The 14,683-nt window shown below is 45.9% G+C and overlaps 1 protein-coding gene across 3 annotated transcripts in view; it reads left to right on the top strand.

Moving 5' to 3' along the window:
- The window catches only part of ZNF805 (zinc finger protein 805), a 67,456-nt gene that overhangs the window by 8,064 nt on the left and 44,709 nt on the right, over positions 1-14,683 (top strand). For 2 of the 3 annotated variants that reach the window (XM_040251743.1, XM_040251742.1), the window contains exons 3-5: positions 1,012-1,107; positions 6,046-6,183; positions 6,818-12,137. The exons of the other annotated variant lie outside the window; for it this stretch is intronic. In XM_040251743.1, coding sequence (XP_040107677.1) covers positions 1,012-1,107; positions 6,046-6,183; positions 6,818-8,445 — 1,862 coding nt within the window. In that variant the 3' untranslated portion in view covers positions 8,446-12,137. Of the gene's footprint in view, positions 1-1,011; positions 1,108-6,045; positions 6,184-6,817; positions 12,138-14,683 lie in introns of those variants that run through there. 3 annotated transcript variants of the gene reach the window in all.

Raw genomic sequence — 14,683 nt, 5'->3', positions numbered from 1 at the left:
TCAGCAGAGTCTTCTCAGGGGGCAACATTTGAGCGGAGACCCAGGGAGGAGGGTCAGCGTGTGCAGAGGCCCTGAGGTTGTCGGGAGGGTGGCTCCTGGTGGCTGGGCCGTGTGCCAGATCGCAGCAGACGGGAGAGCACAGTTGCTTAGTGATGAGTGCTGAGCCCTGGACCTGCCGGAGGAGGTCATCTGTGAGCCCTGGCGCCCCCGCCACCCGCAGCCTGTGGAGCCCGCGTGCCTGGCCCCTGCATCGTGTGGCTGCCTGTGGCAGCTCGGCTCAGTCTTCACTCTGGAGGAAGGCTTTTATTACCTCACCAGTCAGAAGCGCAGGGCTGGGACTGGCTCCCGGCTTGGTGGCTTGCAACCCAATTGTCTGCTGCTTTGCTTCTTCCTGGTCTAGGGTCTCGGGCAGCTTTCCTAACAGGCGGGCGACCCGGTGGGCGACCCAGGCTGCTGCAGGACACGGCACTGGCGAGTCCCCTCGCTCAGCCATCCTGGACCGGGTGCCCTCCTCCAGAGCGCCTGGTGTGGTTCACCTGCCAGCTGGTGGAGACCAGAGATTTCGGCCCTTCTTGATGCCAGAGTCTGGGGTGGTTTAATCTATTGCTGCCCAGGCCCTGTCTGCAGAGATTAGCTTTCAGCGGGATGTGAACCAGACATCTGGGAGGTTTTGATGCTCACATGATTGAGACTCACTTGGATTAATTAGGAAACAGCCTCTGGAAGGAGCGGGTCATGCTCTCTGGGTCTCTTGGCTACAGCTGAACAGGTCTCTTGGAGCTCTGACACAGGTCAAAGGGATGAGATGCTGTCTACACAACTCTCCCTGCTGGCTGAAGTCTGCGTCCCGGCGGTGCTGCTTCTGACTCTGCTTTCCAGGTCACAGTCCCGATTTCTGTGGGTGGGAGCAGCTTCATCCTGAGGTCCACATCCTGAAGTCACATGCTAGACTGAGAGGTTTTCCCAGTTTTCACAGAAGCCCCCGTGTCTTCCTTTTTTCTCCGTGCCCAGGGTGTCCTGTCCCCAGACCTGAGCTGATCTACCAGTTGGAGCACGGGCAGGAGCCATGGACGGTGAAGAGAGACCTCTCCCGAAGCACCTGTCCAGGTAGGAGCCAAGCTGTGGGCAGAGACCCTGCCGGAAGCCGCTGGCCCTGGTTCCCTGGGAGGCGTCTTGTTCGGGCCTCTAGTGGTCTGCAGGCCACGGAGCCCTTTGCCCCCAGGTCCCTCTGTCCTCGCCGAGGACAGCAGTGTACGAGCTCAGATGTGTCCTGGGCTTCAGGCCCGGGTGCCGACCACCAGCTCGGTGGTCCCAGTGGAATTCGGGATCCCCTTGTGTCTGCACATAAGTTCTGAGTTACAGCCTGGCTGCTGTGTCAGAGGGACTCCGGCATCTCGGTGCTCCAGCACGTGGAGGCGCGTTTCTGACTCACACCTGGTCCCTGCGGGCCACGGGGAGCCCTGCGGACCATGGAGAGCTCTGCGGTCACGGGGAGCTCTGCAGCACACGGCCGCTTGGGGCCCCGGGCTCGTTCTGTCGTCAGTGTGTGACTTCAGGTTGTCCTGACCCCCTGCAGCCAGCAGAGGAGTGGGGGAATGACGCCACTCTGACTCCCATAAACACCAGCCCTCTGATGGCTCCACTGGAAGGCACTGGGCTCTTGGCCACAGTGTGGGGGTGGGCGGGGAGCTGTGACTGAGCCCTCTGTCCCAGGAGAGGAGCAGGAGGTTGGTGAGGGGGGTCTGCTCCTGAAGGCGCCAGGCGCGATAGTCGCTCTGTCCTGGGGTTGCTGGGGGCGTGCGGTTTTAGAACATAAGACTGCTCAGCGCAGGGTCTGTGCCGTGGTCGGTGTCTCGTGGGAAGTGAGCTGCTGGTGTCGCCACGTCCCGTGAGTCACGACGAGCTGTGTGGTTCAGGTCTTCCCCTCCCAGCGCCTCTCCAGCCCTCCTCTGCTTCTCCTTTCCCGAACTGTGGTTTCAGACACTTGGGAGCCCTCGCTCGTCCCCTGTCGCCCGTCCCCTCCTGTGGGGTGAAGCCTCCCAGTGGCGTGTGTCCCGTGTGCCCCCGTCTGGGCCGCTGAGGGCACTGGAGCCGTCGTGTGTGGTGCTGGGGCTGCTGCAGAGGCGTGCTCTTTCCACTCCTGGTGACTCGGTGGCCCGGCTGGCCTGTGAGCGTCTGTGTGTGGCCATCGGTGGCCCCTCAGAGGGGCCTCCCAGCCTCTGCCCCCTGCTCTCCACACACCTCCACCTGAGGGTCTCAGAGGCAGCCAGTGAGCACGCCTGGCAGAGAACCCATCCCGGGGCTCACTCCTCCCCTCCCACGCTCGAGCACATGGTCCCGCCGTCTGTGCAGATTGGAGACGGGATGCCGCCCCAGACCCTCGCCCCCACCTCCAGCAGCCCTGCATCCGGCCGTCCCGACAGTGACTGCCTCCCCAGTGGAGATGTCTCGGCGAATGACCCTGGGGTGTCAGCAAGTCTCCACAGTAAACTCCTGCCTGGTCCTCAGCCCTTCTGCACTCAGGTTCCCGGGCTGTAGTTTTCCTTTCACCTGGCGGAAGAGATCTTGGCACACTTCATGGCCAGTTCTTGAACCAGAGTCTAGGTTACAGCTTTTAGGGAAAGTATTTCTTACTTACTGCTTGTTTAGTAACTTTAAAAGTGAAAGTGAAGTCAGTTGTGTCCGACTCTTGGCGACCCCATGGATTGTAGCCCGCCAGGCTCCTGTGTCCATGGGATTCTCCAGGCAAGAACACTGGAGTGGGTGGCCATTTCCTTCTCCAGGGGATCTTCCTGACCCAGGGATCGAACCCGGGTCTCCCACGTTGCAGGCAGATGCTTTACCTTCTGAGCCACCAGGGAAGCCCCTTAGTAACTTTATCCTTTGTCTACTCAACATAAAAGTGTGCCCAAGTTTCTTCCACTTGAAGCAAGTAAATAAAAAAAAATTCCTGTTTCATATTCATCCACTTTCTAGGGCATTTCATTGTTTACATTTCGTCACTCTCACAAACAGTGCTACCAAGAACATTCGTATGTATTGGTCATCTTGCACACGATTAGGCCTGTCTTTTGTTATTTCTAGGAGTAAAATTGTTGGATTGTAGCCTGTGCAAACTTTCAAGTCTAGGTGACAATTGCAGTGGTTTTCTGAAAGAGATCTGCCTCTCTAGACTTCTGGATTCCACTGACTATGTCCTCATGCTTTCAGGCACATTTAGTTTTGCTCAGCAAACTGACACAGTTGTGTCTCAGGTGAGCTTGCCCTGCATCTTCTTAATTGTTCACGAGCTTTAGCTCCGCATCGTGTAATTGTCGGCCCATTTGTACAGTTGTCCTCCTCATCTGCAGGTTCTGACTCTGGATTCATCAAGCATGGATTGAAGAGACTGGGGGAAAAGAAAATCCCAGAAAGCTCGAAAAAGCAAAACTTAAGTTTGCCTTGTGCTGGCAATTATTTACATAGCATTTACATTGTATTAGATATTACAAGCACTCTAGAGATGATTTAAAGTATACAGGAGGATGTGTGTAGGTTATGTGCAAAAACTGCCATTTTAAGTAAAGGACTTGAGCATCTTTGGGTGTTGAGCGGGAGGTGTCTGATAGCAGTTATTCCCCTGTGGATACTGACGAACAACTGTATTTTCTTTGAAACGTCAGTTCATCGAAAATGCCAGGTGTTCTGTTAACGTTGTTTGACTTTTGTTTTCGGGGATTTTTGTACATTGCTGATACTTTCATCAGTTACAGGTGCTGCTCCATCCCTAATATCAAAAAGATGTTCTCATAAGATGTTCTAAGCTTGGTACCTGACATTTAACTCTTTCTGGTGTGAGGTAGAATTTGAGGACAGTGTGAGACAGGAATACAGTGTTCTCATTCCCAGTGTCACCCATTTTTCTACCTCCATTTACTTTATATTTTTTCCTTTTACTGTGAACTGCTCTCCCTTCTCTTCCATTCCCCAGAGCTCCATGTGTGTGTTTCCTGGGCTCTCTGTTCTTTTCCCATTGCCTGTTTGTCTTCTCTCTGTACCAGGACCACAGTGTCTTAAAGTCTAGAATCCTGTTACCTGCTAAGGTATCTATCTTTTTCTTAATTCTCGTTGTTGTTGCATCTTTGATTTTTCATGCAAATCCCATGGTAAAACTACTGAGTTCCACCATAACCCAATTGGTATTTTATTGGAAATTTTATTGAATATACAAATTCATTGGGATAGAATTTCAGCTTCAGTGATTCATTTTTTTCCAGCTTTATTGAGAAACAGTTGATATACATCACTGTCTTAAGTTTCAAGGCACAGAGCATCCTGGTTTGACTTACATATAGTATGAAGTGATCACCCGTTGGTTAAGCTGACATCCGTCTTCTTGTATCAGATCAGTCGCTCAGGCAGGTCCGACTTTGCAACCCCATGGACTGCAGCCCGCCAGGCCTCCCTGTCCAGCACCGACTCCCAGAGCTGGCTCAGACTCATGTCCATTGAGTCAGTGATGCCATCTAACCATCTCATCCTCTGTCGTCCCTTCTCCTCCTGCCTTCAATCTTTCCCAACATCAGGGTCTTTTCCAGTGAGTCAGTTCTTCACATCAGGTGGCCAACGTATTGGAGTTTCAGCTTCAGAATCAGTCCTTCCAACATATATTCAGGACTGATTTCCTTTAGGACTGACTGGTTTGATCTCCTTGAAGTCCAAGGGAGTCTTAAGAGTCTTCTCCAATACCACAGTTCAAAAGCATCCAGTCTTCGGCGCTCAGCTTTCTTTATGGTCCAACTCTCATATCCATACATGACTACTGGAAAAACCATAGCTTTCACTAGTCAGTAAAATAACTAACTTTGTCAGTAAAGTCAGTAAAGTAACGCCTTTGTCAGTAAAGTGACGTCTCTGCTTCTTAATAAGCTGTCTAGGTTGGTCATAGCTTTTCTTCCAAGGAGCAAGCATCTTTTAATTGCATGGCTGCGCTCACCATCTGCAGTGATTTTGGAACCCAAGAAGATAAAGTCTGTCACTGTTTCCATCATTTCCCCATCTATCTGCCGTGCAGTGATGGGACCCGATACGGTGATCTTTGTTTTTTGAATGTTGAGTTTTATGTCAGCTTTTTCAGTCTGATTTTTGTCTTTCATCAAAAAACTCTTCAGTTCCTCTTTGCTTTCTGCCATAAGGGTGGTGTCATTGCATATCTGAGGTTATTAATATCTCTTTCAGCAGTCTTGATTCCAGCTTGTGCTTCATCCAGCCCGGCATTTCGCATGATGTACTCTGTATATAAGTTTAATTTAATCACGGTGACAATACATTAAAAAGTAAAGAAGAAAAGATAAAAGGGAAAAAATTTTCTCCTTGTGATGAAAACTCTTAACAATACTCTCTTAATGGTGCTTCTTTATACCATACAGCAGTGTCAACTATAGCCATTGAGTTGTACCTTACACCCCTCGGTCACTTAATCTAAAAGTGGAAGTCTGCACCTTTTGGCTCTCTCTCCCCTGCGTTAGATTCCTCATTGGTTTAGCTCCTCTGTAATCTCTTCAAGTAAAGTTTTGACATTTTCTTCATCCAGATCATGTGTATTTTGCTAGTCTTTTCACCAAACTGTTCAGACATAACAGACCCAGTGTGTCTCTTCCTCCTGCTTACCATCCTGCCTTATGAGCTATGTCCTGGGAGTTTTCACAGTAACCCAAGTCAGCTCCCCTGGATTCTCATCAGCACTATCCGCGTGACCTGTGGGGCTTTTGTACATTGTCTCCTTAGGCTGTAGCATCCTTCCCACTGTCTCTCTGTGGCAGTACCTGTTGTGCCTGGAGTTGGTGTAGGACTCCTGTGGTGTACAACTCCCCTGGCCTCTTCCTTCACACAGTTAGCCAACCCCAGATTAGGAACGTAGAACTCCAGGGCTGCCGTGTCTGCCTTGGTCTTCTAAACCAACTGAAAGTCAAGAGACTTCCCAGTCCACCCTCAGGTTCATTGATTTGCTAGACTCAGAGAAACTCCCCTTGAACCTGTTATGCTCACAGAGTATGTTTGGTACAGGATACAGCTCAGAAGAAGGGCCAGAGGTATTCCAATCACGAAATTTCCGTGTCTTCAGCGACTCTTTACCTCCAGGAATCAATGTTTGGCAGTATGTGCACGGAGTGTTGGCAACCCATGAATCTCACCAGAGCCCGGGTATGTAGATTTTGATTGACCTTCGTTCCAGAAGCATGACTTGACTGAGTTGTTGAAGATAGGACTCAGTGTCCAGCCTTCTTTCCCTCTCCAGAGCGCCAGCTAATAATCCCAAGATTGTAATTACATGTGTGGCCTTTCTGCTGTGGTCATTTAATGTTATCTCTTTAGCATAATCTGTCTAGGTTCCCATAATGAGCTATCTGTTGTCATAGAATATAAAGTATGTCTCTGACCAGAGATTTAACCAAGGCCTGGCAGTGAATGCACCAAGTCCTAAACACTGGACCTCCAGGGAATTCCCTTTTTCCTAGTGTTCTTACAACAATTGGGACGTCCTTGCTTACAGAAACTGAAAGCACACAGAGGTATTATTACTCTGTCCAGCCATATCTATAAAATTGTGGTGGTGTGTCCACTCCATATCCTTTATCTGCTCACCTGAACTCTCTTTGACGGAGTCAGCAGTCTAATGACCAAGGAAGAAGGAAATTAACAATCCTGAGAGTCAATGGTAGCAAAGCATGAAGACCCAGAGGCACTCTTTCATCTCTATTTTTTTCTCACTGAAATGCTAATTTCATTTCTTCTGTGTTGGATTACTAACGGGCCCTCTTTATTGTATTTCTTTCAGTTGACAAAGGAAAACCCAAGACCACAGAATCTACCAGTTGTGAACCAATGCTGTTTGAGGGAGCCTCTCTCCAGGAACTGACACAGAGAGGCCCAGGGGACTCCCAATTGGGACAAACCAAGGATCGGGATGGGCCACTGGAAATGCAGGAAGACCACTTTGTACCAGGGATCAACCCCCAGAGGGAGAAGCTTCATGAAAAAATAAGTCCTGAACATGGCAGCTTAAGGACAGCTGATGGTGTGTGTTCAAGGGTCGAAGAGGAGCCAGTCTCTCTAGGGAGTGCTGTCCATGACCGTGACTCCTGTGGACCAGGTAAATATCCCGTGATTCAGGAAGAGGAAAGTCTCTTCAAATGCAGCGAGTGTGGGAAAGTTTTTAACAAGAAGCACCTTCTTGCTGGACATGAAAAGATTCACTCTGGAGTGAAGCCCTATGAATGCACTGAGTGTGGGAAAACCTTCATTAAGAGCACACACCTTCTGCAGCACCATATGATCCACACTGGGGAGAGGCCCTACGAGTGCGTGGAGTGCGGCAAGGCCTTCAACCGCAAGTCCTACCTGACGCAGCACCAGCGAATCCACAGCGGGGAGAAGCCCTACAAGTGCAGCGAGTGTGGGAAGGCCTTCACCCACCGCTCCAATTTTGTCTTACATAAGAGGAGACACACTGGGGAAAAACCCTTTGTGTGCAAAGAATGTGGGCAGGTCTTCCGACACAGGCCCGGATTCCTTCGCCATCACATCATCCACAGTGGCGAGAATCCGTATGAGTGCTTCGAGTGTGGCAAGGTCTTCAAACACAGGTCCTACCTCATGTGGCACCAGCAGACCCACACTGGGGAGAAGCCCTACGAGTGCAGCGAATGTGGGAAAGCCTTCTGTGAGAGCGCAGCCCTCATTCACCACTATGTTATCCACACCGGGGAGAAGCCCTTCGAGTGCCTCGAGTGCGGGAAGGCCTTCAACCACAGGTCCTACCTCAAGAGGCACCAGCGGATCCACACTGGGGAGAAGCCTTTTGTGTGCACCGAGTGTGGAAGGGCCTTCACCCACTGCTCTACTTTCATCTTGCATAAAAGGGCCCACACTGGCGAGAAACCTTTTGAGTGCAAAGAATGTGGAAAAGCCTTTAGCACTAGGAAAGACCTCATTCGGCACTTCAGCATCCACACTGGAGAGAAGCCTTATGAGTGCCCGGAATGTGGGAAGGCCTTCAACCGCAGGTCTGGCCTCACCAGACACCAGCGGATTCACAGTGGAGAGAAGCCCTATGAATGCATGGAGTGCGGGAAGTCCTTCTGCTGGAGCACAAACCTCATTCGACACGCCATCATCCACACTGGAGAGAAGCCCTATAAGTGCAGTGAGTGTGGAAAGGCCTTCAGTCGCAGCTCCTCGCTCACTCAGCATCAAAGGATCCATACTGGGAGAAACCCTGTCAGTGTGACAGATGTGGGAAGACCCTTCACAAGTGGGCAAACCTCTGTCACCCTCCGAGAGCTACTATTGGGGAAAGACTTTTTGAATGTAAACACAGAGGAAAATCTTTTGCAAGAGAAAGTATCTACTGTGACATCTGATCGTACATACCAAAGAGAAACCCCTCAAGTATCTTCGCTTTGAGAAAACCTGTCAGATCATCCATAGTTGTGTAAAGATCTGTTTTAGAAATTGACCCAGCGTGGAGCCTTATTCTGCATCTGAGAATTCATCCTTAAGGGAGAGACCAGTGTTTACTGTGCACTAAGGAAAACTTTAGATGTGTTTTTCTCCTTGGTTTACACTGTAGTGTTATCTCAGGAATTTTTATAAAAAGAAGATGGAAACTTAGATAAGCAAATGAAATGCAAAAACAATTCCTTTGAGACTTCTCTGCAAGCTTATGGCACTTTGTCATGGGTTCCTTAGTTTACTTGGGGTGAGTGGAATGTTATTTCACTGGCAAAGGGCCTTCACCCTTCGTGGGTCTTGTATATACACTCATTGTTATCCAGTGTTGGGAGAGTTAAGACAGTTGAGGGCAGGTATTTAAGTAGATAAAAATACACACATGATATATGGGCACATTTTATTGCACCAGTCAAGACCTTCAGGCTTTAGTTTTTTTAAAAAAACCAAACTGTTCCTTTGGTGGTTTTAAACACCAAACATCCAGACCTTTTTACTGATTCAATCTGTTTACTTAATTTTAGCTCTACCATAAATCTTAAAATTGGATAAATGAATCGTCTCTATTATTATTTAAATTGACTTAGTTTTCCTAGTTCCTTGGACTTCCCATATAAATCGTAGCATGCAAAAAAATATTGCTTCAGCATTTGTAGAGATTGATTCAAACCTATAGAGCAGTTTGTTCAGAAGTGACACTGTGAACACAGTACATGATATGACACGTCATTAGCATTCTTGGTATTTCATTACATTTTGTAATTTTCAGTAATGTGGAGTTGCTCAGTCGTGTCCAACTCTGCGACCCTGCAGACTGTAGCCCACCAGGCTCCTCCGTCCATAGGATTCTCCAGGCAAGAGTACTGGAGTGGGTTGCCATTTCCTTCTCCAGGGGATCTTCCCGACCCAGGGATCAAACCCGGGTCTCCCGCATTATAGACAGATGCTTTATCATCTGAGTAACCAGGGAGGTCCTGCTGCTGCTGCTAAGTCTCTTCAGTCGTGTCCGACTCTGTGTGACCCTATAGACGGCAGCCCACCAGGCTCCTCCGTCCCTGGGATTCTCCAGGCAAGAACACTGGAGTGGGTTGCCATTTCCTTCTCCAGTGCATGAAAGGGAAAAGAGAAGGGGAAGTCGCTCAGTCGTGTCCAACTCTTTGCGACCCCATGGACTGCAGTCCACCAGGCTCCTCCACCCATGGGATTTCCCAGGCAAGAGTACTGGAGTGGGGTGCCATGAAAGGAAGTCCTAATTTTCAATAATACAGGCCCTATAAACTCTTAAAAGTGATTTATAAATGCATTGGTTTTTTTTTTTTTTTTTGGCCTTGTGTCTTGTAGGATATTAGTTCCCCAACCAGGGATCAAATCCAGGCCAGCTCAGAGTCCTAACCACTGGGGGGGTGGACTGCCAAGGAATTCTCTGGTGATACTGATTTTTAAACTTTCATTTCCTTTAGTAGTATATAGAAAGATCATTGTTCTGGGGGTGGTATTTTGGTATCTTGTAGCCTTGGCTGAACTCAGTTAGTTCTAGTCGTTTCTTTAGATAGAATCCGTGGTATTTTGTGCATAGAAATGTCAAGTGCAAATCCTTTTTTCCCTTCTGCCTGTATTCTTTTCATCTCCTTTTCTTAATGCACTTGCTAGGCCTTCAGTATGATGTTGAGTAGGAGTAGTGACAGAGGACACCCTTGACTGGGTTCTGATATTAGGGGGAAAACATTCAGTGTTCTCATCAGGTACAGTGTTACAAGTTTGTGTTTTTTTTTCCATTGACTTTTCCTGTCGAGTCTGGAAAGTTTCCCTCAGTTCTTAATTTGGTGAGATGGTTGTTATGCTTGAGTGTTGGGTTTTGTGGGATGCTTTTCCTCTCGTCAGTTGATGTGATCATCTGATTTTTCTTTGACACCCAATTGATATGATGTATTACATTGAGTCTTGCATATTGAACTAGCCTTGCATCCTTGGAATAAACCCCACTTGGTTGTGGAGTAGACATTTTAAAATGTAAAAGCATTCAATTTGATTGTATTCTTTTGAGGAAGTTTTCCTCTAATCTCTGGATTGATGGTGCATAGTTGCCATTCGTTGTTTTTAGCTACTATCATTGTCTGATTTTGGTGTCAAGATGATAGTGGCCTCTCAAGTTCTGTTTTTTAGGAAGACAGTGTGTAATTGTTTTTAATTGTTTTAATGTTTTATAATAGTCCAATGAACCATTTGGGCCTGGCGGTTTTCTGAATACTAGTTGATAAATATGGAACTGTTTATAGTGTCTTCATATTGGATAAATTGGATAGCTGGTCCTCTTCAAAGAAATGTTTCATTTCATCTCAATTTTAGACTTGTTGGAAGTATTCCCTCATTTTTTTTAACAGCAGCAAGGTTTGTACTTATATTCCATTTTATTCCTGATTTTGGAAATAGTCATCTCCTTTTAATCATTGTCAGTCTTAGACATTTACCAATCTTACTGATCATTTTGAAGAACCAGCACTTGATTTTTTTTTCTGTTCCTTTCTGTTTTTGCTTTCTCTGGTTTCTGTCCCAGTCTTTATGATAGCCTATCTTGTGCTTTGCTCTGGTTGTATTTTGCACTTTTTAATTTTTGAGGGATGCTGAGATTATTGATTTGACACTTTTTGTTTTCTTATGAAGCATTAAGTATTATAAAGTTCTACCACAGCACTGTTCGAGTTTTATCCAACAAGTTTTTATTACAGTTTATTCAGTTTTGAATACCCCTTGATTCCTTTAGAGACTTTTTCTGTCACCTGTGGATTATTTACAAGTTTTTTTTTTTTTCATTTTCTACTGTTTGAACCATTTTCTGGTATAATTTTGTTATTGTTTCTTGTTTGTTTCACTTCTGGTTTAAATTTGTTGAAGTTTGTTTATTGCCCTTGGGTGTGGTATATTTTGTTGAATGTTCTGTAAGACTTCTTGAAAAGAATGTGTGTTCTGCTGTCATTGGGTGGAGTTGCTATAAATGTCTGCACAATTTTCTTTGTTGGGGATGTTTTTCAGATTCTCTATATCCTTGCTGACTTTCTGTGTAGTATTTCTTGTCAGTTGCAGAGAGGAATGATGAAGTCTTGAAGTATAATTAAGAAGTTGTAGTGTTTGCAGTTTGTATTTTTTAAGTTTCTTGTAACAGCAGTAGTTGGGGTCATGTTTTTTTAATCCATTTTGTCACTTTTAATTCATAAAATTAGATCATCTAAATTTAAAATAGTTAATGATACATTAGCACTTAAGTGTACCATTTTAATTGTTTTTTGTTGTTGTTGTATTCCCTTTATAGTGTTACTCTTGTTTTCTAGTTCTTGGTATTTAGCTTTCCTGTCCTTCCTGTGGGTTACTTTAATGTTTTTTAGAATTCTACTTGATATATCTGTAATGCTTTTGAGTATATATTTTAATTTTTTTTTATTGTATGTGGTGTATTACATATAGATAACTTAATCACAGACTGTTACCAGTATTTCAGCACTTTGACGTATAGAAACCTTGATTTCATTCGGGTTCTTTTACATTCCCTGTTCTTAATATAGTTGTTCTACATAGTTCCTCATTGTATACTGAGCACCATATTGGATATTGTAATTTTTGCCTCAACTGTCTTAAGATTTTTTTTTTTTAAACAAAGTTCATGAGAAGTGAAGTCTGTGTATCTCTGGTTTTGAAAGGTTGTTGCTGAATGAAAAGATGCTGGGATTCTTGGCCTCCGGAGGAGAAGAATTCAATCTGGGGCCAGAGACGAGGCTTGATCGCTCAGAGCTTTTGTGTAATAAAGTTTTATTAAAGCATAAAGGAGATAGAGAAAGTTTCCGACATAGGCATCAGAAGGGGGCAGAATGAGTGCCCCCCTGCCAGTCTTCAGCTGGATGTTATATAGTCACTAGCAGTCTGTTAATGAAAGGAATGTCTTAAAACTCAGAATAGCACCAGGCCCCCCATCCATAAGATGCATTTTGGGATAATCTTGGCACCAGAGGATTCATCCCGGGCCATAAAACTATTGACTTGAATCTTGTAGAAGGCAGACCACCATACAAGTAGTTTCTTTTACGTAGATGAGGGGAATAATGTCTGCGTATAACATACTGGTTTGTCAAGTAGGTTCTGAGCCATTAGGTGGAACCGACTTGAAGACAGAGTCTGGGGTAAATGCATAGTACATTAACATAGCTTAAGACCCACATTTCCATAAGAAAAATGCATTGGTTAACTCAAGGTTTGAGAATAGTTAACTTCAGGTGAAACCAGGTGTCGTCACGGCAACACAGTATTTTAAGAGAAACCTTTTAAATTGGTATAGAGAAGGGAAAAAATACTGCTAGTTGTTTCCTCCTGCCACTTGAGAGAGAAAAATGTCTGACATTTGCAGCCTATTTTCTCTGGAGACCCCTGGCCTTCCTGCCTGTGACCCTCTCAGTTTTACATTTCATTGTTGTTTCTCCATTCTTGAAGTCCCAAGTCGTCTATTAACATTTCCCTTCTGTTTGGCAAGTTTCCTATATCCGTTCTTTCTAAAGTATGTCTGCTGTTAATGACTGTTTTCTTCTTCGTTTGTGTCTTTCCCCCTTCATTCTTGAAAGATATTTTCGTGGGACATACGATGTGGGATCCACAGTTCTTTTAGGACAAAAGAAAACATATCTTTTTCTACGTTCCATCTTCTGTGCACCATGGTTTCATATGAGAACTGCCTATCACCCCGTTACTTCTCTATCTGTAAAGCATCCTTTCCGTCGCATGCTTTCAAAGTGTTTTTCATTGTGGTCAGAAGTTTATGATGTATCCTGGCATAGAACTTTTAGGGTCTCTCCTGTTTGGTGTTTGTTCAGCTTTTTGAATCATGTGTATGCCCTTGCCAAATTTGGACATTTTTAATTATTATTCAAATATTTTTTCAACCTCACATTTTTTCTCCTTTTAAGGCCTCCAGTAACATGAGTGATAATTCTCACGTTTTGTACCATAGGACCCTCAGTTCCCATCTTTTGGTTTTCCCCAGTTTGTACTGTTGCTCATATTGATTAATTTCGATTGATTGTTCTTTGAGCTCACTGATGCCATTCTCTCATATAATCTACTATTGAGCTCACCCAGTGAGTTTTCATATTGTTTTTTAAATTTTTCAGTTGTTTGATTTCCATTTGGTTATTTTATATGTCTTCTATATTTTTGCCTAGTTTATAATGCCAAAGAAGGACTCTGAGAAAACAGGCAAAACTGTAGTCCAAAGTCATGATTCTCTGGTGTTTTTATCTTTGTATTGGGATAGAAATCCTAAATTAACTAGAGGAATGAAAGGCCTTATATCCACAGGTATCTCTGAGAACAGATTTTACAACTAAGGGTGACCTCCATGTTGTTCAGAGTTGTGTTCTCCAGGGAAGGCGTGTGTGTAGAATTTCCTGGTTCTCTAAGGCGTGTTACAGCCGCAAAGGAGGAGGGTCGCTCCCCCATTAGGATCACTCTTCCTCCTCGTGACTGAATGTATTGCCCCACCTCCACCCCCAGCTGGTTCAGGACCTCTGTCTGTGTGCTGTGCCTGCTGCTATACTTCGTGGTCTTTAACTTCTCCCTCTTAATGCCCTTCTAGCCTCAGTCTGTACAGTGAGCGCCATATTGGATGTTGTCATTCTTGCCTCAACTGTCAAATGTGTTCGGTCTCTAGTCTCACCCCTGGGCACTGTCTGCCCCACGTGCCCATTGAACATGCCGCCCTTTCTCTCACAAACACCCAGTGGAACCATTCTCTCCACTGTCTGTCCTCACCTCCCTGTGGTATGCTCCAGTGACAACTAAAGAGTGACCTCCACCGCGGTCACCTGGCTTGCGCAGTCCTCACAAAATTCCCATTCGTACCCCTCTGTGCCCACCTCATTATTGGACCTTGTGCTGCCCACCCATCTTTCTCAAGAGTCCTTGGCTGGCTTCTGAGCATTTCTGCTCTTTTCCTTAATAGGGTCTGTGTTTCCATCTATTAAATAGTTCCACTTCCCAGGGTCCATGTGTGGCCTTTGTTTCTCACTTGGGATGTGTTCCACGAGTGAGTGAATTCCCCCTCAAGGCATTTTATCCACCGTGGTCTACAGAGTCCCCAGTCTGTGTCTCCAGGTTGAATGGCCCTCGCCGGCCAGCCTTCCTACAGAGTCCCCAGTCTGTGTCTCCAGGTTGA

This window comes from Oryx dammah, unplaced genomic scaffold, assembly GCF_014754425.2.
Source record: "Oryx dammah isolate SB20612 unplaced genomic scaffold, SCBI_Odam_1.1 HiC_scaffold_13, whole genome shotgun sequence".
Classification (NCBI taxonomy): domain Eukaryota; kingdom Metazoa; phylum Chordata; class Mammalia; order Artiodactyla; family Bovidae; genus Oryx; species Oryx dammah.
This window is presented reverse-complemented; position numbering and strand designations above follow the sequence as displayed.